Source organism: Podospora anserina, chromosome 5, assembly GCF_000226545.1.
Source record: "Podospora anserina S mat+ genomic DNA chromosome 5, supercontig 4".
In the NCBI taxonomy this organism is placed as follows: domain Eukaryota; kingdom Fungi; phylum Ascomycota; class Sordariomycetes; order Sordariales; family Podosporaceae; genus Podospora; species Podospora anserina.
The window spans coordinates 93,785-118,036 of record NW_001914844.1 but is presented as its reverse complement, the minus strand read 5'-3'; the positions used below and the strand labels follow the sequence as shown (position 1 = coordinate 118,036).

The window sequence follows — 24,252 nt, the reverse complement described above, 5'->3', positions numbered from 1 at the left end:
TGGAATGACTGATCTGCTTTCTGACATGCATGTATTCAAAAGCGGGGGTGTGTGATGCGGGGTTGGGTGTCAGGCGCGTATCGCTGACGACTTCCAGGCAGGTTTATCAGTGTGCTACGACCACTATTCGTTCGGCCCAATTAGGGTTAAGGCAGTCTTCATTTAAGTCTTCTTTCCCAGGCATTCTTTGTCATTTCAGAAGACAGATTGACCGGTATAACATGCACCCAATCAAAAAAACCATCTGCGCAACGACCACATGCCACCAACAACACCAGTTCCTCTCCGTGAACATCTCGACACGTACTTTCAAGATGTCAACTTCAACCGCCATCCTGGTCAATGATAACCAAATTTATGAGCGAGCTCGAGATTGTGAAAGTCTTTTCCGGAGGCTCCTAACGGACGAAACAGTCGATAATGAGCCCGTGGAGGCGAAGAACTACCACATTATTCGGGAGTACCACCAGCGTTTTCAGCTTTGGACTGCCTTCGTTGGGGTTTTTGCTCAACCTGAGGCGTCGCTAGATGCTCGACTTAGAGACCATCCACAAGTCCACAATCTGGTTCTTCGACTCCTCCAACTGTTGCAATCCAACCTAGCCCGGTTCAATCCATCGTTAATCTTGAATCATTCGAATCAAGCTCTTCCAGAGCCGGTCGCCGCCGCTGCACTCGACGCCATCCACGAAGCCATCGAGAGGCTTCAGCGTCTAGCTTCCATCATTCGCCAATCATCCATGGGAAGCTGGGCATCTAGAGTCAAAGCATACGCTCTCAAAGTGGACCCAGAAGAGATATCTGAATTCGAAAGGATCGCCTTGCTCTTTGTCAAGGGAAGATTGGATGGAGTATCAGAATCTCTTGCAGAACAGCTAGCTTCATCCATAACATTTCGACGACTCAAACTTCTGTATGTTAGGAGACATCACCAAAAGCTCGCTACCCCTCGCCAATATCTCCCATCTGTCGGTCCTAATTCAGAACCCAACCAGTCCAAAGCAGATATTCGAGTGCGAATTCCGGTGCCTGCGTCCCAAGCGCACCATCGCTCAAGCAGCTCCCCATTTCACCAGCCAATATATGCCACATCTCAAACCAGCCCGTCGGTACTAGATCAATCCAGATTTCAGAAGGAGATTTCAAAACCTGCTTCAGTCTTGGACAATGCCACAGTTAGCTTGTTTGGCCAAGGCTACTCGTATCCCCCACGGCCAAAAATAGAGAACGGTCTCGGCTTCTGTAAATGCCAGTGGTGCGCGCGCGAACTGAAAACTTCCGACTTGGAAAAACACGGATGGTGGAGGTAAGTTTTGTCATTCCATTTTGGGGTAGACAGGTAGACAGCGTTAACCTAACAGCTAGAGCTCATTTTCAACATGATCTCGAACCTTACGTCTGCATTTCCGAGGAGTGCATCGACAATTTAAGATACTTCTCCAAGCTCTCCGAGTGGCGTGAGCATATGGAGGAGGCCCATTCAAAGGAATGGGCACAAAAGATTCACAACACGGTGTGGTATTGTGATGTTGAACCCGGCGAGTATGCCGAGTTTCCCACGGGGGACAAATTGAGAGAGCACATCAAGACAAGACACAGCGCCATGACCGAGTCCAGGGTCGTGAGAAAAGTAACACGCAATATCTTGCGTGTTACCCGGAACGCCAATATCTGCCCGCTTTGCAATCAGGATGTTCTTGCGGTCTATGAGTTGCAATCTAGAATCACACAGGCCCCGTCCAAGGGAAAGCAAGCAGCAGAAAACGAGGATGTCGAATATTCGTTTGGCGGAAACGACACACAACAGCATGACTCGCCGAAGTCACCGGGTGATAACAGGCCGAGTTTTGTGGACTACGCAAAGATGGTTAAACACGTTGCCCAACACCTGAAGTCGTTGGCTTTCCTATCAATAAGATACATCGATGATGATAATATCTCCGTTGACTCAGATCAAGCGGCTAGTGGACAGAATGGTTCGACGGAGGAGGGTTCTGATAATCGGCTGTTCGGTGACACTCCGGACGATGAAGGGCCACTACAGTTTGAGGATATCCCTTCGGACGTTCGCACCAATGCCCAATCTGATGATGAGGGCTTGTCTTCTAACCCGGCCTTTCCGTCGGAATCCCTACCTCCTGTTCTCGGATCGGTGTATAGCAAGAGCTTTTATCCAGACCACTCCAATGAACCGGTTCACCGTAAAACCGGTCGTTTTGTCGCCGCAGATAGATCATTCGAGGATTTTAACACCCGGGTATTGAGCAACTTGCCAGATGACCAAGGGCCGCTGGAGTTTCAGGACACCCGGCCTGACCTTCGCACCTACGAAGAAGCGCACCCCGGCCCTGGAGCAGCAACCGTTCCCAGTTCGGAAAGAGCGATTGGTGACAAAACGACAATGGCCAGGTCCTCACCACGATTCGAGGCTTCTCCAGATGATGTCCGCCCCCGAGAGGCCACAAGGCCGCGTTCTTACAGCGGGTCCGATTTTTGGGAACGTGGCTCGGTTGACTACTTGAACGAACAGCAGATGACTCTAAAGGAGTTTTTGGAGTCGCATGATAGAGACAAGTTTGAGTGGGATTCCGCTGGTTGGGAAACCGAGCATGCATGGGTGGAACCCGTGCGCCAAGCTGGTCTAAACCTGACGACTCACAAGGTGTTTCACCATCGGGGTCAAGAATACCTTAAGCCGCCCTTTCCCTTCCTTCAGGAGGGGGAAGCCCTGGGAGACTCAGGATCCACGATCACATATCGTGTTAAAGCTCCCGTTGATGTCACCTATCCGCGGTCCCTGGCCCTAAAAGTGATTGTCTGTCGTTCTCATGACCGTCCGCCTGGACCAGACTCAACAGCTCGTCGATCGACTTTGCAAGCGCTCAGCAAGCTATCAGGGATTCAACATCCACATGTCGTTGTGTACGTGGCTTCATTCGAGGACTATTGTCTGAGCACAAGGCAGGTACGCCAGCGGCGGGGCCGGAAACAGGAAATCAGCACACTATCGACGTCGCAGGTAATCAAGAAGCACATATTCGGCGTGGCCGTCTACCCACCCGCACAAACAAACTTGCAGGTCTTGTTAGAGGACTTCCACGACAGTCAGACTGGGGAAGATTCGACCAGGAAATCCGACAACACCTGGATGGGAGCTTATCTTTGCAGTTATTTCGGTTGCCTAACTCGAGCAATGCTCTACCTTTGGAACTCTGGCATCGGGATACAATATTCAGATATCAACCTCCGCAAGATTCTCATCGACGACTTTGGGCTCCCGGTCATTGGAACCATAGGCTTGACCCGCCACTTCGAGACACCAACAGAACCCGCTGGCAGACTCACCAAGTACAAGACCCCCTACATTCCCCCAGAAACTGACGAGTCTTCCATGGATCATCCCGACTCGCTTACCCTCCCGGGCCTCGTCTACTCACTCGGTTGCATATTCTTCGAAATGACATCTGTCTTGCTAGGGTTGCCACGGGATAATCCTAGAGAATGGCTAGGCCTGCAATCTCATAACGCCGGGCTTGAAGAACCCCATTGGTTTACTTACCGGAGCGCGCTCGCTGGCGGTGCCAAACTTGAAGACTACTTCCAGGTCCTACGAGCACGCCAAAGCAATACCGACAAAAGTGTGATGCCGAAGCTAATCGAACCTGTGCTGAAGATCTTGCCCATCATTGGGGAGATGCTGGAAGTGAAGCCTGAGAAACGGCCACATTTGAAGGATTTGTACCCGTCTTTCAGACATTTATATGATTTGCCAGAATCGCCAGGGCGCTGTGAGAGTTGTGAGAAGGAGTGGTTGCAGTCCAGACCACGCCAGGAAACGGACATGTCCGAGGAAAGGCCCAAGCAGACGAAGGTCTGACAAGGTGCTTCAGGGGCCTCACGTTCTCATGGCTTTGACTACCTAGATAGCATGTTAGATGGTTCAGCCGTCGCTCATACGTCGAAGCCATCCTTACCTTATGTTGTTATTGATGTTTTAAATGGGAGTCACTGCATCCTGATGAACCCAGGGTGTCTGATCAGCTGGAGTATGTAGCGCATCTTTTTCATGACATGTTTCTTCAAGAAGCTCGGCTCTTGATCTTCAATAACCTGCGTCCATCCCGAAGAGTCCTCAACCTGGTCCCCTGACTCGCCTCGTATTCAGCAAAACAAATTCCCGTCATAGCCAACCCACCGAAAACCCCGACCTCTGAATTTCCCGCTGATATTTCAGCTACCAGAATCATGATATCTTTTCTTCACCTGAAGCCAGTTGTCAAACCCTGCTTCGACATAGTATGGGCGCGATTTCTCATCACACACACGCTCATTCCTACGAGCCGTGGCACAATAGAATTCATAATTCAAATTTGACACTCACTTCGGGAAACCAATCAGAGGCTCGATGAGAGTGACCCTCGTACATGAAGTTTGATCGACACAGCGCATGCACAACCTCCCCGATGGGCTCATCAATGTCGGGATTATCGGTGCGAAGATGATAAGACCCGAGACCACTCATCAGCGAAGGAGGTGGACGAAACATGGTAGTGAAGCCTAAATCTATCCACTTGCCCACCCATCTCTTCCTTTCCTGCTATAAGGTGCTCCGCGGTCCTCTCCTCAACCTCGCCGCACTGCCTAGTGCTTCATCCAGAATGTTGCACTCTTCTTCTGAGGATGAATGGAAAACTGCATTCTCGCACCTAGCTACATGGGTAAGCGGGGGACCGAGGCAGAAAACCGGCAAATGCGGTAAGGTATCGGGCAGGGTTGGGTTCGCTCTGTGTGTATATGTGTGTCACGTTTCATGACCGAAAGCCAGCGCTACATAGCAACAGCAACCTCGTAGAAAGCTATCTAGGGTTAGATACAGGTATACCGTAATAATCCTTAAGGAGTAATTTCCCCAGCCCATTCAGGCCTTTCAATCCTTTACATCATCGCAATAAAGCCGGAGGTAATCAAGGCCCCCTATATGCTAAGTACCCAGCTCCGATCCCAGGCCCCAACTTAGTTCGTCGTCCGCAAAATGGCAAGTTACTTGGTAGCACATAGTACCCCAAAGGCAGGTATTCGTTGCCGAAAGGCATGTATGCGAGCCCTGGCGAAAGACCTAGAACGAAGGGTTGGGGTCGCTCGCTGTTATGAATGGCCGGAAGTCGATGGTGGAAATGAGTGATTGAAGGTTGTGCAGCAATTCAAGATCGGCGTACTTGGTTAGAGTGATGTGAAGGCATGGCTGATTGAGTGTCGGAAATTCCCGTCGCACGTCTCGTTAATCGCGTGGTTCCGGGAAAGACATGTTGGGATTGGCGACGGAGACAATGTCCAGTTGTTGATTGACAAAGCCACGGCGGTATATTGGGAAGGCAGAAAGCCTCCAGTCAGGATTGAGGCTGGCTCTGAGGAACTTCAGGTATAGCGGTGGTAGTGCTTAAGAGTCTCTTGGCGCGCCTCATAGTTGATGGAGAGTGTGATCGGAGGTGTTGTTTGCTTGCCGTACGAGAGGACGACCGTTCTGGGCTCCCACACTGATCGATAAATTTTCAATCGAAGCTCAGTCGGGGGCTTGGAAAACTGCGCTAGCGAGGACGACATATTTTCGAATGATGTGGCGAATGGAAAACTGTTAGTTTGCGATAACATGAGAGAGGACACCTCGCAAGTGTGATTGGAAAAGGGAAAAGAAGTGCTCAAATATATGGCCTCGAAAGAAGAGTTTGAAGTGTGGATGCGGATCGAAGCCAAAGCCATGTGACCGCGAGGTGGGTTGTGAACGGCAGCCACATGTTCATGTTCAGCCACCAGAGCCACGCTTCGCGGATGTTCGAACGGAAAGTAATGTGCAGGTACGGTGAAATACTCCAACCCGTTACTGTGATATTATCCTTGCCTCCCCTGATTCTTTGATCCTGTCACTCGCTATAATTCTTCACTGATCATGGACTCCCAACCCACCATCGCCAGTACCCTAAGCAGCGCTAATCCCCCCATGACTCTGGAAGACCCAATTCCACTAGCAGACTTTGGACAACCCTACCAACACAACCCCGGTAACTTCGTCGTGGAGATTCAGCCCCGTCAACGCCCCAAAGCCAAGTTCAACAAAGTCAAACCAATCGTCCAGTCATACATCCCCGGCACCGAGAAATAGGACAGGCTGGTGGACGGGATAGAGTTCGTCACACTTGCATCTGGGTATGCTCTCGTGGCTGCTACCTTGAAAGTGTTTGGAGACCGTTCACAGGTTGGAAACCACCTGGATGACCCGGTTGGGTTGCTAATTTGGGGATTGCTCTTAGTGAGGCGGCTCGTATTTCAATGAAACACGGTGTGGTTCTTCACTAACAGTAGGTTAGGGTTTCGCAACGATTGTCTTCCTGGGCTTTCATGAGCTGGTCAACATCGATGCGGCAGTCGGCAGAGATGGCAAGCCCGGGGCTCGGCGGGCCAGGATGACCGGGAAGCAGTTGAGATTCATACTGGCTGTTCGGTGTGTGCTGCTCCTCGTTGCGGCCTTCATGGTTCAAGTCCGTGGACCGTTCTGGTGGACGCCGAGCATGGAAAGAGCAGAGAGGGATGGTCGAGCCTTGATCGATGAGGGCCTGTCTGTTACGAGTCGCAAGTGGTTCAGGCTGGCATATGCGATTGTGTGGTTCATGATGATTGGGTGGTTGTCGTTGGTGGTGGACGGGATGTACCGACTCGGGTTAACTACCCGGTTCCCTCGCTGGTGGAAGTAGCCTGGACTATATCGATGCCCAAGTATAGGCTCATGGTATACCTATAGAAATAGTTTATTCCGCCCTCCTCGCACATGGTACCACCTACCACTTGATGTCGTTGCTGTTGTCTCTTGTTGTTGTGGTAGGGCTGAACTTGCAGGGATCATGCGCAGGCTAATGGCGGGGTACCTGCGCCACCCCGCATTTCGGACTTGACGGCGCGGAAGCCCAAGCGCTGTGTTCCAGGCTTGGGCCACGATCTGCGACGTCACTCCATCCCCACCAACCATCGCACTGACTCTCTCCACGATCATCAAGTCACCACAGCTGCCCACGCCCAAAGCGCGAGCTGACCATGTACGTGCCCTTTCCTGTCCTCGTCTCTCATGTTAACACCTTCTTGCCCCTCCCCACCCACCATTTTGAACTCTAGTCACCACTAACAGCTCCTCAACTCCAGGATCGACCCCTCCATCCGCCTCCGCCGAGCAATCCGCTCCAATGACCACCTCCTCGTCGCCCGCATCCTCAAATCCCACCCTCACCTCCTCCACAACCCCGACCCAGACGAACGCTTCGGCCTGTCCAACTCCAACCTCCACCTCGCCGCCTCATTGGGCCATCTACAAATATGTCGATTGCTGATATCCCTCGGCCACGAACGAACCAGAACAGCCGATAACACCCCCACCGATGACGACGATAACATCACACCATCACTGAATGACAACCATCAGACACCACTCATGCTCGCTTCTGCCGCCGGCCACACAGAAGTAGTCCACTGCCTATGCGAATTCCACCCAGCGGGTATCGTCAGGCAGGATATACGAGGGCGGGACGCAATCATGGAAGCTTCACTACATGGGCACGACACAGTTGTTCAGTTGCTGCTAACGTACGCGCCTGGTGGAGCGGAGAGTGCGTTGAGAAACGCTGATTTGGATGGGAATACCGCGTTGCATTTTGCGAGTAGTAATGGGAATTTGTTGGTATTGAGGACATTACTGGCGGCGGGGGCGGATCCGAGAAGGACCAATGTTTGGTTGTGGACGGCTGAGGCGTACAGTGCTACTGTGCAGGCGGAGGTGTATCTGAAGGGGTTGGTGGTGGAGGTAGAGAGGAGGAGGGGGTTGAGGGCACAGGAGACGACACCACAACAAGAAAGTCCCAAGAGGATTAGGGAGGGGGTTGGGGTTATGGATGCCAGCCCGAAGAAGGAAATGGTGGTGGGCAAGGGGAGTCCGAGGAAGGGGTTTAGCTTGGGTTTTATGGGCGGTGGGGTTAGGTTGGTGAGGGATGGGGTTGGGGATTGAGAGGGTTTCATGGGGTGTGCTGATGCTGTGCTTTGACAGTTGAACGTGGCGTGAGAGATAAGAGTGCGTCGGACCCTTTTTGCTGCCTTTGTCAGATTCTGGGCGGTATATATCTGTTCGAATACATGCAGGGTACAAGGCTATGCTGATACGATCTCTTGATGAGCGAGGGAATAGGAATAATCTGTTCTGGTATGATTGTCTGACTGAAAGTCTTATCTCTGGCTGTAACACCAGACTTGGTGTCCCTTAAACTTAGAGTCTTGTGCTGAAAATCATGCACGGCAAGACCTTCCCGGTCCCTTGCCCAACTCCCGTCTTGGCCTTCAAAAGCTTCGCTTACACGCCAGAACTAACAACAGCCATTCTACATCCAGTTAGCGATCTTCATGATCACCAAGCTAATAGTATTTCAGGGAGGAGCAAAGCACCTTGAGACGCCGCACTTAGTTGCCTCCTGCACAGTAAACAAAATTGTTTCCGCCAAAAGCTTTGAAGAGACCACTGTGAACGCTGCACTGGAGAATCGGTGATATTCCTCCTTTTCATCTAATCTCATGATACCAGGCCAGTTGTCCGAAGCCGCTGCCAATCACGTCAAAATGTCACGGGTCTCAATCATTGTTGGGCAAGTACATTTTAAACCAGTGCTCGTTGCTGGTTAAGTTCTTCTGAAAGCATCACTGTCTTCAAGTCCTCAGTGTCTACGATGGATAGCAACACCAGCTCTGGGACCCCTATTGGTCTCATCGACGTCCACGTTCATGCCCTTCCACCTGTCTACGTGGCGGCCATCGAAACAGCAGGCGGCGATCCCTCCAACTTTCCCTCGCCTACTTGGTCCCGAAGCGGCCATCAACTCTCTTGATCTCTCTGGCGCTTCCCTCGGCATTCTCTCCGTCTCTGCCCCGGGTGTTTCCATTGCCGGTACCGGCCAAGCTGCCCGCAACCGTTCCCGTGCTCTCAACACCCAGCTTGCCACGTATGCCACATCGTCCGAGAACTCTTCCCGTCTGGCCTTCTTCAGGGTACTTCCCGACTGGCAGGATGTAGACGGCACGCTCGATGAAATCGACTTTCTTTATTGCCAGCAAAAGCTCTGCAAGGGCGTCACGGTGTTCACATCCTACGGCTCGTACCTCCCGTCAAACCCTCTGTTCAAGCCCATCTGGGAAAAGCTCAACCACTACCACGCCTTGATCTTCCTGCATCCGACAACGCTCGACATCACCCCTCGGTTTATTGCGAGCAGTCTACCCCAGCCGGTAATTGACTACCCCAGCCGGTAATCGACTACCCCAGCCGGTAATCGACTACCCCATTGCTACAACTCGCGCGGCGGTTGACATCGTCTTTGGTGGTATCATGCGTGATTACACCGACGTCGACATCATCCTCTCACACGCGGGAGGAACACTCCCTTACCTGGCCAATCGTATCGAGTGCTTGTTGCTCAACCCGGCCTTGGCGGGGATGGTGAACATCACGCGCGAGGACGTCAAAGCTGGGTTTGCAAAATTCTACTTTGACACCGCGCTTATTAGCTCCACTGCCCAGCTGGAGAGCCTCCTTGATTACACGAGCTCTGATCGGGTCCTCTTTGGGACAGATTTCCCCTATGCTGGAAAGGAAGCTATTGCAGCTGTGTTGGGCCAGTACCACGATTTTGTTGGGAAAAACCCCAGGGGAGGAGCAATTCAGCCGGCGGTGTTGAGGGAGAGTGCTGCTCGGTTGTTGGAGAGGTATGGCCATCGTTGATTAGGGGGTAGATACTCAGGCTGGGGGGGTGCACGCAGGTGTTCGTCCAAACTACGCGTCGTCCCCAACCTGCTGATTTATTTCACTGGCTCGTGATGGAGTTGAGTCACTTTGTGAGGTTTCGACCACCTTCTACAGTTATCTAATGGAGTCACCATACCATGGTATGCTCCGCGCTAAGGGTGCTAGCTGCCGGAGCATGCTCTTTAACACGGACTATGGTGTTTTCTGTGGAATTTCTTAGCTGGGACGAATTCTTGGAGTAGCTGGGTAAAGAAGGTGGCCTGTCAAGGGGCATTATCTGCCAGGATGAAGTTATAAATGGGCTAGCTACGACCGCTTAATGAGATCTTATGGGCAACAATGAAAATTGATGGAAAGTGACTATGAGGTGAACATAGTAAAAACACAACGAGTCAAGACCGTTTTTGACATGACATTGAAACCTACTAAGAATACTTCCAAGATTGGGCTTATATAGGTTGGTATGCCCAACTGAACTTGCGTTTCAACCTTAACACTTACCCCTTTTCACCTTTTACTGGCGTTGGGTATGAACAATGCCACAGGAAATATCACAGACTTTTTTTTCCGCGGGTAAAATACACAGGGTGAACAAAGCTTACGAGCTCCCATCTCGTGGGTGACGAACGTGCTGGAAGATGTGGTTAAGAGACTTGATTATTAGGATATCTATGCCATGCGGTGAGGTGATGCCCCTGACCTGGGGGCAATGGTCCTACCTGATTTTCAGCTGAGCATGATAGCAACAACCCAGAACGCACGACCACACCTACTGACAAGGGCTTAGAGATAGGCAGTGAAAGCAATATGCAGGTTCATGAGATAGCTTTGATGCCGTTTTTTCTCCCTGTTCTTGTCCCCCTTTTGTTCCTTTCTGCTCATCATCGTCATCATCAACTACTATCAGCTCAGGGGCCAAGTGTGGCTGGTGGGACTGGAGTGAAGCGTGATAGGTTTGCAGCTGAATAATGTGCCGCGATGTGGCTTTACCCCGTGATTCTTTCAGCGTGTGACATTTCAGGAGTCCGCTGCCATTTAAAACATCTCTTCATCTTCCTCCTCCTCTTCTTCCTCTTTTCAGCAGCGAACATATTTCTATGACTCCATTGCCCACCCTTTCAAACCCAGTATCATAAGTCGAGGACCAACGCCTCATTCCGCACTGCGAAAAAAACGCCATCTCGAAGCCCTGATCTGGCTCGATTCCATATCTGGTCGACGGAACGATTTCCGCGTGGGCATATCCGAGAGCAGGAGATTTTGCGCAATAGTGCGCTTAACGGCCGGCCGGGCTTTGATCTCGGCAATGTTTAGATTCTGAAGATCTTGGATGGTGTGGTTGAGGAGGCGGTCAATAGTCTCGGAACATCAGCCTTCTTTCATGAGCAGTGTGTTCGGCAACCCACCTTGGCATACGCTGTGAAGCTGGCTCCTCCCGGATGCAGTTTCACTAGAACAACAACTGATATCTTGCGAAGAATTCTGACTCTATGTTAACTTTGACTTTCTAGTAAGGTAGGTAATTGCAGGTTGGCCTTACCTCGCCACCCAAGTAGCGTTAAGCATAATCGGCGTATGCTTTTTCATCTCATTCATCATGTCCCCCCTGGGAGGTTTCAGGTGGGTGCTGGGCGCAAGCAAATATCTAAGGAAATGTACCTCAAGTATTATACTCACCAATCAGGTGCGAACTCGCTGTGTTCCAACAAACTCAGGTTCTCACCCCCGAAGAGAATCTCCCCAACAACATCCGTGACATAAGCAAAATAAGCAAGCTCCAGTTGCAAAGGTGTGCCATTGCCAATCCACTCTCCTATGCGAGCAACGATAAATTGTGCCTTCTGAGCAATCGGGTCTTCTTTGAACTCAACTGCACGACGAGAAAAGAATGGTTCGAGGGGCTTCTGTCGTAAGCGGTGTAGCTCATGAAACTCTGTAAACATGTGAGAGCCGTCAAAGCCGAGTGCCGTTATTTGTCGCAAACTGACCTCAGTACGGCGGACAGAACCGTGGGCATAACTGTTTTGGTAGAATCCCGGGTCTCTGATGGAGAGTTCCCAAGGACTAAATCGCACGATTGGTCCTACAGATTGCGTGGATAGCCCATGTCAGCAAATCCATCAGCAACCTAGCATGCAGGTAGGGAATGCCATACCATATCTTGTATGCAGTTCTGCAAGCTTGAAAGAAAGCTTTCCGTAGGTCATAACCTCGTAATACGTCTGGTACCACCCTGTCGCAGCGGCCAGCTTTGGACCAGGAAAGCCAGCGAGTGGATGAAACCAAATGCGGTAGATAGTCAGTGCAAGACCGTAGAAAGCAAGTCCCGCAGAGGTGACAACAACAAGAGATGACCCGTTAAGATGGCTCTGGTCTAAAAACCTCCTGTTCACGATCACCCTGAATGGTGAAGGTTCCGTGGTGCGATCGGTTGAGGACAAAAACCCATGAAAGCAGAGCAGCACCTGACATCCCTATCCCACTTAGAGACAGGCCGAGCTGTTAAGAGTGTTGAGAAACAGACGATCCCATTGTTCCCATCATTCTACATTAGCCATTGGTCATGCATGTGACTCGGGACTAAATCCTGATTCATAATGCGCTCTTGTACTTGTTCTACAAAAGAGGATTATCATGCTGGTTTCACAGAAACCTGTAAGGGTTGCCAATGTGGTTACATCTGTCACACAGCGGCCCTTTTTCCTGGCAGAACAACCTGATATTTGACGCCTCTTGTCTGGGGTAATCTCATCCAAGATCTGTACGAGGCAAAAGCTCCGATGTGTTTCGGATGCTGCACCTGGGGCTTCTTGCCATAACCTAAAGCATATTCTTATTTGGGTAGGTACTTTGCAGCCACTCGACCACAAGATGGGGGCTGTCTCTGACCGGTAAAGGCTTAGCCCAGTGTATATAAGGACGACGGTTGTGGGTAGCGAACAAGACTAAAGCTTTTTTCATATTCCTACCTAGATCGCTACTTCAAACTTTACTCTAGCATCCTATCTTTCACCCAAATGGAATTCCAATACTCATACGTCCTTGATCCATCCGTGTATGACACTCAAGGCCTGTGTGATGGCATCAAGGTTCGAATCCACCATCATCACAAGACCACCGACCTAGCCATCATTGGCGCAATTGAAGACTGGAAAGAGAATGTCGCCCCGGTTGGATCATGTAGCTGCCTACCCTGTTATCCTCCTTGCTCAGACACAAATCATTTACTGACACGGTACGGCAGACCGAGGTGGCCTTCACCCCAAGTCCAACGCCGTGCCCCTTTCAATGCCGGAATGCCTCCCGGACGGGCTGGCCATCGTCACATATGCTAACGAGTTTAGCTTTCTCAATGACGATGTCTTTGAGAACGCGGAAGAGACAGAAGGGCAAGAAACACTGACTGAGGTCCTCTCCGGCTTCGCCTTGCAGAACGAACACTCCACCAACAACGATGACGCGGTACCCAAATTGTCCATCAATAACATCAAGAAGATTCAGACATGGATGGTCTCGGAGATTCTTAGAATCAATCCAGACCGGGAGCTAGTAGCTCTTAAACTCTGGCAGGAGTTTCTTCAGGGTGGCGGCGGTGGGGACTGCTCGAGAGCACAGCATTTCAGGTTGGCTGACTACATCGAGTATCGAAACGAAGACTTTGGAAAGACGTGGGTATATCCTATAGGGCCTATTCTTTCTTGGGTGCTAACATATGGCAGCTTCCGGAGTGGCATGCTCTACTTTGGCCGTGCCATCAGCATCCCAGATGAGGAAAAAGCGGTGTGTTCGGACCTGTGCCGGCCCGGGTAAATTGCCTTTGCTCTCGTGAACGATCTTTATTCTTGGGAGAAGGAGGAACAAGACGCCATGAAGAGCGGCAAGACCCATATTCCAAATGCCATCTTGGTCACCATGAAGGAAAAGGGGGTTGACCTGGCAAAGGCCAACAAGATTTGCTGCACTACCATCAAAGATTACGTCGACAAGTTCCTGGCCGTCGTGAAGGAGGCAAAAGAAGCTCAAAAGTACTCGGTAGATCTTCTCCGCTTCTTGGACGGTCTGGTGTATTCGATTGGGGGCAGTCTTGTTTGGAGCTTGACCTGCCCCCAGATATCACCGCGATTCGAACTACAATGAGCAACAACTGCAATGGTTGACTCATGGCATACCGGACAACCTTCAGCGGCCTGAGTACTCAATGAAGTCAGCATCATTGCACGCAAATACCATCTCCTAAGCTGATGGCGTCCATACCACACGCAAAATAGATTCAGCATAGCCAGGATGGTGTTTCCTACCTATGCTTCAGAGATACTGACCAGACAAATATACCTAAGATTCGTTATCACCGCAACCGAAAAATGAAACTTAACGATGCATCACCTCAGGGGAGAAACACTGCATTAATAGCTATACCCACCAAGACCCTTCACCCGGGCGTGCCCCTTGCCACCTTTGAGCCGCTGACTACTTTTTTTCCTTGTTTGGCCTTTCACCACCTGTCATACCCATACCCCTTAGCCGATACTTCATAAAGTTACCCCCACAACAAACCCTCTTAACCCCCCACCCCAGCCGGCATCAAACCACCGCATCAACCCCCCATCCCCATCCGGCATTAAACCCTCTGAACCCAAATATAAGTCCTCCTCACCTTCCCCTCCCTGCCCCTCCTGCACCACCCCATCTCCCTCACACTCCGCCGCATCAACCTCCCATCCACCCCCGTCATACTCTCCTGATGCTCCCACTTCCCATTCCCCTGCTGATAAACAACATACAACCCCCCATTCCCGCTGCTCACCCCTAATCCAGCCAGCAACTCCCCCATGGTAATATTCCCCGGCACCTTGACAGTCCAATAGTCCAACCGAGTATACCCCTCCGTCAACTTCCAGGGCGCAACCGCACTCTGCAGCACAATAACATCGGCGTGCTCGGTAGGAAAGAAGTAGTTGAACCCAGGCTCGGCACCAGCACCACCGGTGGAGTTGATGAGGTTCGCGGCAGGAAAGCCAGGGTGAGTGAGGGGAGGCGGCTGGGGGAGGCGGCCGGAGCCGTGGAGGCCGGAAATATAAACGTAGGGGTTGTTGTTCGCGTCGAGGCCGGTTGTGGCGCCGGGGTGCTGAATCTGCGGAACTGGAAAAGGGGTTAGTGGTGATGATGGGAGGAAAAAGTGGAAGGAGACTTACACATCATGCCGGGGACGTTGGGACCGTACTTGGTATGGACCATTGTCGTAGTTGCTGTGGTGTTGGGATTTGTTAGTGGGTCTTTGTTTACTACCCCTGAAGGCTTGGCGTTCTGCCAAGGGGGTGATGGGTGGGACTTACAAAGAAAGGAAAGAGGCCCCGAAGACTTGGGTGAAGAGGGTTTTAAGAGATATGACAGCCGTGGTCTATGGGCGACTTGTTAATGTGAAGCCGATGATGATGGTCTGTTGCGGGCGGTTGTGATTGAGTGTGGTGTTGCGCCCGATGGCAAAGATCAATAACTTTGCCGCGCAACGAAATGAGGCTGGCAACAAGAAGCGTTTGGGTGGTGGTGATGATGTGCGATGGTGGTGTAAGCTGAAGGTGCCTGCGGTATCAGAGAAGGACGAGTTTGTGATGGGGGAAAAGAATGAGGGCAAGTGGTGAAAGTGCCCTGTTCTTATACCTGTGATGGAGCAGTAACACGGTGTCCTGTTCCAACATGGGCAAAAAAGATTACCAAACGTGACCCAACACAATTTTGTTTATCATAAGAGATTGAGGGAATCCCTTTAGACGAAAACGCATCCTTGATCAGATGTAGAGGAAACGTTGAATATCGCGGAGTTTATTGGGACGATGACGTGTTCCCTCGGCGCACGGGAGCAGCATAAGTGAAGAGCAACCATTCACTGCTCCCTGCCTGGAGCAAGTTCGGATGATCTGGGCCATCCGAACCACGAGGGAGTCTGAAGTGGGCCCAGGCTGTGTTGAAGAAGGGACGATTTTGTCACATCTTGCTCATCAAGGTCCCGGAGCTGATGTCTCCTTACCATGCCATTATCAAGAGCTACTCATTCACTGACTTTCAGAACATGCAGGCAAAAGTTTACGTATTTAACCACTGAACCGTACCACCACAGGAATATCAACCCAGACAATGCACATAACCTGCAGTTATCCACCCAAGCGCTCTTCCAACCTCCAAAACCCACGATACCAGACATCCTGCTGAGATACAACAACCACCCAGCCCCCTCCAACACTGGTGGGTATTGGCACCGTTTTCCCACCATGGACGTGTCAGTTGACCTTGTTCTTGAGGTTCCATTGACTTTGAGTTGACCAAGGAAGCCGGTCTTTGTGGATATCTAAATTGCCAGGCACCCGCTAGCAGCGAAGCACGTCTCCCTGCTATTTACACCTCGAAAGGCCATCAACACCCCGCCTTTCCCCTAAAAACAGTAGGAATACACGCAAACGCAGCCCCATTACACGTATCCCACACACCCTCAAATACCTGCGCCTTGGCCTGGATATCATACACCTTGTCATTCGCCTTGACATAAAACAAGAACCGCTCCCCGGTCCAGCTGTCCACCCAGTTTCCATTCCCACAGTCATAGTTCTTCTTCCCCGAACACCGATCCGTGCTCCCCGCAAACGTGTCGCAGTATGTTTCCATCTTGCCGTTAATACTCTGCTCGGCCTTGTACACAATGCCCTGGAAGTTGGCCGTGGTCATGGTGTATACCATGTACACCTTGATGCACGGGTCAGGAATGTTTGGTCTGGGCGTGACGCACTTCGCACATCGTGATTCAACGTCACAAATAAGATAGGTGTTTTGGCGGGCTCGCAGCAAGACATTACTCACGGGCGAAACAAGCGATTCCGAGTTGACGGCCACCTGTACTGCCATCGCCGTAGGGGCACGATGGGGGGCCTGTGGTGTAGCAGGAACTGTATCCGGCCTGACAGGGCAGCGTGCCTCGCAAGGGGTCGGCATTGTGGCAATAAGACTCGGTCGACTAGGTAGACAGTCAGCAGTCGCTCAGAATAGCACACAGGTAAGTATATATTCACACCGCACCAGCCGCTGGCCGAGCAACACAATTTCATTCCGCAAGGCATCTCAGCAAACTCGCTGTGCTCGCCGCACATGGCCGTCGCGTTGTGATTGGAACGACAGCCCTCCCCGCATAAATCAGGGCCAAAGCCGCAGACATTGTCGGGGCCGCAGCAGCTGTTGTCAATGCAGGGGCCGTCATGGCAGTACAACGGCCCGTCTCGCCGCTTTGACAAGCCTTCAGAACGTCTTGACAGGTAGGGAGATGACCCCTCGACAGGTTCCTCGAAAAGAAGAGGCTCGTGAGGGGTGAGCTTGAGGGGGTTGGTGTGGGCAACGCCACAACGAGCGTCGGGAATGGCGGCAGTTTCACGGCGCTCAATCGAGATGGCAGCAGCATGCCGAGGCAGATTTTGGGTGTTGGGTGCGATGACGACATTGATGTTTGTTGTAAAAGAATGAAGAAGCGGCGACACGCACAGAAGGAGCAGGAGCACAGCAGCGGCCCAAAGGCCTGTGCCGGTCCGACTAATACCTGCCAGTGTCATCCTCACAGGGCGGGCACTTCAGGCTAGATGCTCGACAGGACCTTCTTCCAGCATGAGGAATACCAGTGCTGTGCTGGGACTATACACATGTTTATCAACTTCTTCTTGCTCTCGTTACCGGGAGTCTGGAGTCAGTAGTACGGGAAATTCGCAACATAAGCAAGGACCTACCTAGCTGGGATCGAAGTTCTCTTGCATGTGGCAAAGATGAAAATATTCTCAGGTGATTTTCCGTCACTCGCGACTACTTGTTCAACTCGCTGACTTTCCGTCAGCAATCGGGCTCCTAGCGGAGTATCCGGGCCGCATCGCCCCGAAAACTCCAATCCCGATCCCGGCAAGTACAGTCGCTCTAGAAAGAAAGGGGTTACTGCCCGGCCCGATGTCACCCGGAGCACGTCTGGAACACGCGCTGATCCAAAGACCGGACGTGACGGACTTGTGCCAGAGGTCTGATATGAACACGCCAAGGCCATGCTGCCGTCAAAACCATCAATCCGGGGACCAAAGTGGGAGCGTCGGACATTTTGCCGCCCATTCCCATGTGAGTGCCATGTGGGAGCTCTATTGTTGCTCGAGGGTGAGAGAGAGGTTGTCAACCATATCATGATCAACTCTCCCACTAGACGCTGTAAGGTGAGGCGTAACGCAGTGGACCATGGTGACTCGCCCCTTCTCATCTTTAATCTTGACCATTTAATCACACGACAGACAAAAGCCCGACATTGAGCGGACCCTACCCGATGCGCGTTTCATGGGCCACCCTTTTGGGGCTCCTCGCCGGAAACCTCGGCGGTGTCCTATCCCAGAGTCCCGGCGACCCTCCAGCATGGCAAACGGGCGTCCTCACCGACGATGACAGCTGTGGCCCTAACTCATTAGAGGACTACTTTTGCACGCCTACCTGGGGAGCCGGCTGTGGTGCCGATGGACGCTGTGGATTTAAAGACGCCTGTGGAGATGGCTGGTGAGTACTTCCTTTCCCTCCGTTCCAATACCCATCTGCTTACAAGACACATCAACAAAACAGCCAGCATGGCTACGGCAACTGCAATATCCCTTGGACTGGCGTCCCTCACCCGACGGCTCTTGTGGTTATCCCAACTTGTACAACTGCACCAACTCAGGCTTTGGTTCCTGCTGCTCATCTACCAACTGGTGCGGAGACTCGCCTGGACACTGCGGTGCCGGCTGCCAATCTCTTTTCGGCATCTGCACTGAGTTCAACGTCAGTACTGACGGCTTGTGCGGCCCTGCAAACGGTGACAAAACTTGTGCTGGGTCCGGCTTTGGCGACTGCTGCTCGTCAGGAGGCTGGTGCGGCAACACCACTGATCACTGCGCGGCCAGTTGTCAGTCTGGCTTTGGGACTTGTGATGCTGGGACAGGAAATATTTCCACCGACGGTCAATGCGGTGCCAATGGCAAGACCTGCACTGGTTCTGGCTTTGGAGACTGTTGCTCGGCAAGAGGATGGTGTGGCGGTACCAGTGATCACTGTGGTGCAGGTTGTCAGTCTGGTTTTGGCACATATAACGGCGGGAGCGGTTCCATCTCGACTGACTGGGAGTGTGGGTCAAGGAATGGCAAAACTTGTACGGGCTCTGGCTTTGGAAAATGCTGCTCTCGGAATGGCTTCTGTGGTAGCACGACGGATCACTGCAGTGCTGGTTGCCAGAGCGGCTTCGGGACCTGCTCCAGTGGCAGTGGTTCCATCTCGACCGATGGTACATGCGGCTCTGTGAACAAAAGACGTGCATAGGCTCAGGATTTAGTAATTGCTGTTCGTCCAGCGGCAACTGCGGTACCACCACTGCGCACTGCGGTGCTGGCTGGCAAAGCAGCTACGGGACATGCAACAGCGGTAGTGGCACTATTTCCACCGATGGCAAGTGCGGATCCAACGGGAAGACTTGCACAGGCTCAGGATTTGGAAACTGCTGTTCGCCGTCTGGTAACTGCGGTGGAACAACGGACCACTGTGGCGTGGGCTGCCAGCCCAGCTTTGGCACTTGCTCAAGTGGAAGCGGGAGCATTTCGACTGGTGGAAAATGCGGTTCCAATGGAAAGACGTGTGTGGGATCGGCGTTTGGGAACTGTTGTTCAGCCACTGGGAATTGTGGCGGAACTGCTAGTCACTGCGGTCAAGGATGGTAAGCTACCTAACATTCCAGGTTCTTGTTCTCTTGATATGTTTTGTGCCCGACTGACAATGAAAATAGCCAGAAGAGCTTCTCGAGTGCCTGTCTTACCAGCAACATTCCCTCTGTTGATGGCAGCTGTGGCCCAAGTAAGGGCGGGTGGACATGCAACGGTGGCGACTTCAACAATCAATGCTGCAGCGCTGGTGGCTTCTGCGGGACAACGAGTGCGCACTGCGGCACTGGGTGTCAGAGGGGATACGGTCGATGCAGCTGAAGAAGTTATTTCTTTGGTGAGTTTATAACTTAGCTTAGATATCACAATGCAAACATTAGTCTTTTTTGCAACCACCGAACTCCAAACACCTCCCTCTGCCAGAAGAGTATGTAAACATCCCTTGCTATGCATAGAGATCATAGATCCTTGAGGCTCAACTTTGCGTGAGTCTTAAACGAAAGCAGAGCAAAGAAAATTACCATCCACAGCAAGGTCATGATAGGAGAGAAAAGACATTTGCCATCCACTGGGAAGGACGCAATGTGGCCTGCCTTTGTTCAATACTTATGTCATCAGAGCTTGATCAGGGGGTGGCAGTGCAGTGTGGCTGGTGTGGCGGGATGATTTAACAGCACGATGAGAACTAGACCACGATCATGGCCATCATAGGGTGCGGTAGCTTCTGCATTGTCATATCTATATTGACAGATGTTCTAGACTCTTACTTATTGAGTGTCTATCTGACCCAATACCTTGTGTCAATGCCCGTCAAGTACCTTGATGGCTGGTATTCCTTGCTCCCGTCCTGTTTTTTCACCTTCCCACTGCCCTACCGTACTTCCACCTAAGCTCTCCTGCCTTGTGCCCTCTGCCCTTCCAGGGTATTCTTCTACAACCTGATTTCTCCGAGTGTTGCGTTGCTCCTTCTTCGCGAGTGGAAAAATCAGCCAACCAGCTTACGTAGATACCTTGCTGACTAACCGTGTGAGTCCCTTATCTATTCACCTTGCTACGATGATAGGGAACAATAGGTAAACAATGGGGATTGATTCCGGCCATTGGCTGGCCCCACCTTCTGCTACTCAGGTATAAATTGCCCTCTTCTGATCCCCTCTTCTTCCTCTGCTCCTTTTTCTCCTCCTTGCGCCTCTCTTTCCACTGTTGGGGCTTTCGTTCTTGTCCACTTGAGCATCTGTTTTCGCCGGCCCGCGCTTCTGTTATCGCCTCCTCGCGATTCCATTTTGCCAGCCCGCCTGCTCACGAATAACAATGGTGAAGTCAAAGAAAAAAAACCCAGCATCGCAAGAAGACGGCCGTGGGTTCGGTTGATGTAAGTCCCCGATCAAACACATTCGCCGTCGATGGTTCCCTACCCTGGCTTGCCTCCATACACATTCGTTTCCACTGTGAAATGCCGCTGCAATGCCAACACTGTCAATTATCATGGTCGACTTTCTCAGCGTTTTGTTTCACATAATGACGGACTCAGGCTGCTTCTTCAACCGTCAACGCTGCTCCCGTTCTCGACCCCGCCGCTATCCAGCCTGATGCTGTGATCACGCTCGCTCAGATTATGCAGGCAAGTATCTCGACCATTGACACTGAGCAGTTCCTTCCGGTGTCTAACAGTGATGCAGGTGTTGCGCGATGAAGAGATCAATGGAATTGAAGTCGACCTCGGCAGTTGCGACGACGTAGAGCATTGGCTGTCTTCAGTGTCAGTTGGCTCCAAGAACATGGCACCCACAGAAGCCGTCAAGGATCTTGACAAACCTTTGGGCTCCACCGACGACAGTATCGCCGACCTTGCCCTCGATCACCGAGAAGACGACTCCTTTTCCCTGTGGAACCGGTGTGAAGATTGCCGATGAACGTGTTGATGACACACAGGCCGACATTGACCAGCTCTGCCAGAATATCACCAACATGCAAGCCAACATGTACCTGATCCTGCAGGAACAAGCGCGTTTGATCAAAGATCAAGGGGACACGATCGAGGCCCTCAAAAAGCACAACAACCTGCCGGCCACGGGTGCCACTGCTCTGTCGACCGACGCTGCTACGTTGGATGCCCTTACTCAAGCAGTTCAGGCCCTTCATGATCGAGTCACTGCCATTGAGCTCACGGTCAACAAGGCTGTGCTTTTCGGTGATCAGCAAGGGCAATCTGACATCTCGGTAGCCGCAAACTCGATAAAGATGCAAGACAGGGAGCGCGAAAATTTCAACAAGTGCTTGGATGAAACCCTCCGTGATTGCGCACGGGACCATGGCGCTATCAAGCGCTCCCTGGATGGCTTCCTCGCGGTGTAGAAAGCCGCGCAAGCCACGCAAGGGGCTGAGATGGTGAAGTTGAAGAATGACTCAATCGCCTGGATAGAGGGTGGTGTAGATTGTGATGATGTAAGTACCAGTCTATTGCATTAAGAGCTGGGACTACAACTCCCCAATGCTGAGATCACAACCCCTTCCAAGCTAGGATTCCAAAGCGTTGAGGTTGGGATGGTGTTTCTCCAAGCTAGGAGAAAGCTGAGACTACATTATACCAACGCCCCTTGTATGCTAAACAGATGCTCACTCGCCTCCGAGACTTGAAGATTTAGAATTCCTGCGTCTGGTTGGAAATTTATAGAGGTCTCTTTGGCGATGTGGTTGCAAACAAGGCTACGGGCAAGACGTGGTTGGCATCGATGGTATCAACGTCAGGTTGGGCAAAAGGTTGGGTTTGTACTCGGTCCTGGTTGTCAAACACTAGAAGTTAATAGACACCAAAAGATTTTGTGAAACATATCCCACGTGTACAGCAATAGCAATCGGGTATGTGACGTATCGTTTGACTGGAGGACCGGAGTCTCTGGGTCGATTGTGATCAGTTGAAGTTGCAAAAGGTGGGGCTCGATGTGCTCATGCGACTGTCAAAAGTGGGGCGAAACCCCTGCACAAGCCACTGGTGCCCTGCATTCAGACTCCGACTCCCTTCTTCAGCGATTCAACCGCCGGGCGGCCAACAATAGCGTAGCGCATCGGCAAGCCATCCATTGTCAAGACCACCTGCACTCAACTGCCACGTTTTTGGAACCTACTACCGTACAGCCAGCTGTTTATATCTCCTTCCCCCCTCCCAGGTCTCCTCACCCAACTCCCACAGCTGCTATATCGTCGGCAAGATCATCGAGTCCCAAAAGCACTACCGCACCTCATCTGCGGCCCTATAAGGCTCGGTGGATTCATCAAGCAGCAATTGACCGCCAGCGCCGCCGCCTCCCGAAACGTTCGAATGTTCACACCAACAACTGAAATGGCAGCGCCATCACCCTTCTCAACGCCAAAGCGAAAGCGCGAGCAGATACTAGGACGTCAAATCCCCGACTTCCCCTCTCCAGCACATCAACAACAACAGTTCACCTTCAGCCCCGACTCCTCCCAAACGGACGACGGCAGCACAAGCCCCCGAAGCTGCGTCGCACACAGGTTCCGGGGCCTCGCCCTGGGGCCCACGCCGAGTGGGGGTGGGGTTGTCCCCAACAACAGTAGTGGAGACAGCACCGGCAGTGTTAGAAACTCTTTTGGACCCCCCCCAGATTTTGGCAGCGCGATGGATACCTCCTCGTCATCAGAGATGGACATGAACAATTCGGAGGAGGGATCCCGCAAACGGGCGAGGACTCGGGAGGTGGTGATGGGTGATGATAATGTGACAGCGGATGCGGTTACCCGGGACAGTCTGCAGGATGCAGAACAACAACACCAAGATACCGCCGATAAGCAGCGGCAGTCGTCACCAAAATCGCTCCGTTTCGCGATTGATACTGGGGTGGTGGAACAGTCGGAGACGATCGCCAACACGCACACTACCGCGCCTCGAGCAATTACTCTACCATCGAGGACAAAGCCTGCTGCGAAAAAGCCCCGCAGTCGAAAGACTACTCCCCAGCCGCAAGCACAGCTTCCGTTGCCGGCTATGACACTTACAAACCTCCCGATTTTGGCTCCGAAACCACCGGCGGCTGAGGCGACGGCGGCTGCTCCGAAGCCACCGACAACGGTTATTACGGATCCCTTAAGGGCATCGCTGACATGGCACGACGACGAGATTACGATTTATGACCCTGATGACAGCGATGATGATGGGACGGGGATTAATGGGATTGGGTTTAAGCCTACGGCTGCGGTGGCCTATGCGAGGACGGTGAAGAGGAAGCAGCAGCTGGCTGAGTACAGGAAAAGAGAGGAAAGAGAGGCTAGGGCGTGGAGGAGCCAGAGGAGGAGGCGAGGGGAGAGTCCGGCTGTTAGCCTCAGTGGGAGTAGCTCGGATGTGAAGAAGAAGGTGGAGAGGAGGAGGGTGAGGTTTTTGGACGGGGGCGCTGAGGTTAAGGTGACGGTTTAGGGTTTGGGGGCTGGGGATTTATTTCCAGGATAGGGACGGGGCTTTTCAACGGTATATTGGGGAAACTGGCGTTTGGTTTCTGGCTTGGGCTTTTTGCAGGGTTCTGGCAGCTTGTTCTAGCAATGATGGGTTATGGAGTTCCTGGTTCTTTTTGTGAGCGGCAGGCTAGCCAACAATTTCTTTTTTTTATCATGGGTTTACTGAAGTAATGATAACGGCCGCATGGATGACTGTCTTTTTTTTTTTTTTTTTTTTTTTTTTTTTTTTGGGAATTTCCTTTTGTTCTCAGTGGTGTGATTTGGGTGGATTTG

At 51.9% G+C, this 24,252-nt stretch overlaps 9 protein-coding genes across 9 annotated transcripts; 6 read left to right on the top strand and 3 right to left on the bottom strand.

Moving 5' to 3' along the window:
* Positions 1-29: 29 nt before the first annotated feature.
* PODANS_5_3490 (uncharacterized protein) lies at positions 30-3,877 on the top strand (the record flags this gene model as incomplete). Its single annotated transcript, XM_001904853.1, has 2 exons — positions 30-1,306; positions 1,348-3,877. 2 exons carry the CDS (start codon positions 30-32, stop codon positions 3,875-3,877), a joined length of 3,807 nt encoding a protein of 1,268 aa, XP_001904888.1.
* Positions 3,878-7,174: 3,297 nt separating this feature from the next.
* On the top strand, positions 7,175-8,044 carry PODANS_5_3480 (uncharacterized protein; the record flags this gene model as incomplete). Its single annotated transcript, XM_001904852.1, has 1 exon — positions 7,175-8,044. A coding segment is annotated over one exon (870 nt), but the record flags the coding sequence as incomplete, so codon positions are not given.
* Positions 8,045-9,409: 1,365 nt separating this feature from the next.
* PODANS_5_3470 (uncharacterized protein) lies at positions 9,410-9,802 on the top strand (the record flags this gene model as incomplete). Its single annotated transcript, XM_001904851.1, has 1 exon — positions 9,410-9,802. The coding sequence occupies one exon, from the start codon at positions 9,410-9,412 to the stop codon at positions 9,800-9,802; it is 393 nt and encodes a 130-aa protein (XP_001904886.1).
* A 1,837-nt stretch (positions 9,803-11,639) lies between these two features.
* Positions 11,640-12,141, bottom strand: PODANS_5_3460 (uncharacterized protein; the record flags this gene model as incomplete). The annotated part of the gene is made up of 3 exons (XM_001904850.1): positions 11,640-11,759; positions 11,815-11,909; positions 11,982-12,141. Coding segments are annotated over 3 exons (375 nt in total), but the record flags the coding sequence as incomplete, so codon positions are not given.
* A 2,303-nt stretch (positions 12,142-14,444) lies between these two features.
* PODANS_5_3450 (uncharacterized protein) lies at positions 14,445-15,014 on the bottom strand (the record flags this gene model as incomplete). Its single annotated transcript, XM_001904849.1, has 1 exon — positions 14,445-15,014. A coding segment is annotated over one exon (570 nt), but the record flags the coding sequence as incomplete, so codon positions are not given.
* A 1,653-nt stretch (positions 15,015-16,667) lies between these two features.
* Positions 16,668-17,415, bottom strand: PODANS_5_3440 (uncharacterized protein; the record flags this gene model as incomplete). The annotated part of the gene is made up of 2 exons (XM_001904848.1): positions 16,668-16,829; positions 16,885-17,415. 2 exons carry the CDS (start codon positions 17,413-17,415, stop codon positions 16,668-16,670), a joined length of 693 nt encoding a protein of 230 aa, XP_001904883.1.
* Positions 17,416-17,889: 474 nt separating this feature from the next.
* On the top strand, positions 17,890-19,177 carry PODANS_5_3430 (uncharacterized protein; the record flags this gene model as incomplete). The annotated part of the gene is made up of 2 exons (XM_001904847.1): positions 17,890-18,076; positions 18,429-19,177. The coding sequence occupies 2 exons, from the start codon at positions 17,890-17,892 to the stop codon at positions 19,175-19,177; spliced, it is 936 nt and encodes a 311-aa protein (XP_001904882.1).
* Positions 19,178-21,127: 1,950 nt separating this feature from the next.
* On the top strand, positions 21,128-21,867 carry PODANS_5_3435 (uncharacterized protein; the record flags this gene model as incomplete). Its single annotated transcript, XM_001904846.1, has 2 exons — positions 21,128-21,137; positions 21,350-21,867. 2 exons carry the CDS (start codon positions 21,128-21,130, stop codon positions 21,865-21,867), a joined length of 528 nt encoding a protein of 175 aa, XP_001904881.1.
* A 964-nt stretch (positions 21,868-22,831) lies between these two features.
* On the top strand, positions 22,832-23,941 carry PODANS_5_3420 (uncharacterized protein; the record flags this gene model as incomplete). The annotated part of the gene is made up of 1 exon (XM_001904845.1): positions 22,832-23,941. One exon carries the CDS (start codon positions 22,832-22,834, stop codon positions 23,939-23,941), a length of 1,110 nt encoding a protein of 369 aa, XP_001904880.1.
* Positions 23,942-24,252: the final 311 nt, after the last annotated feature.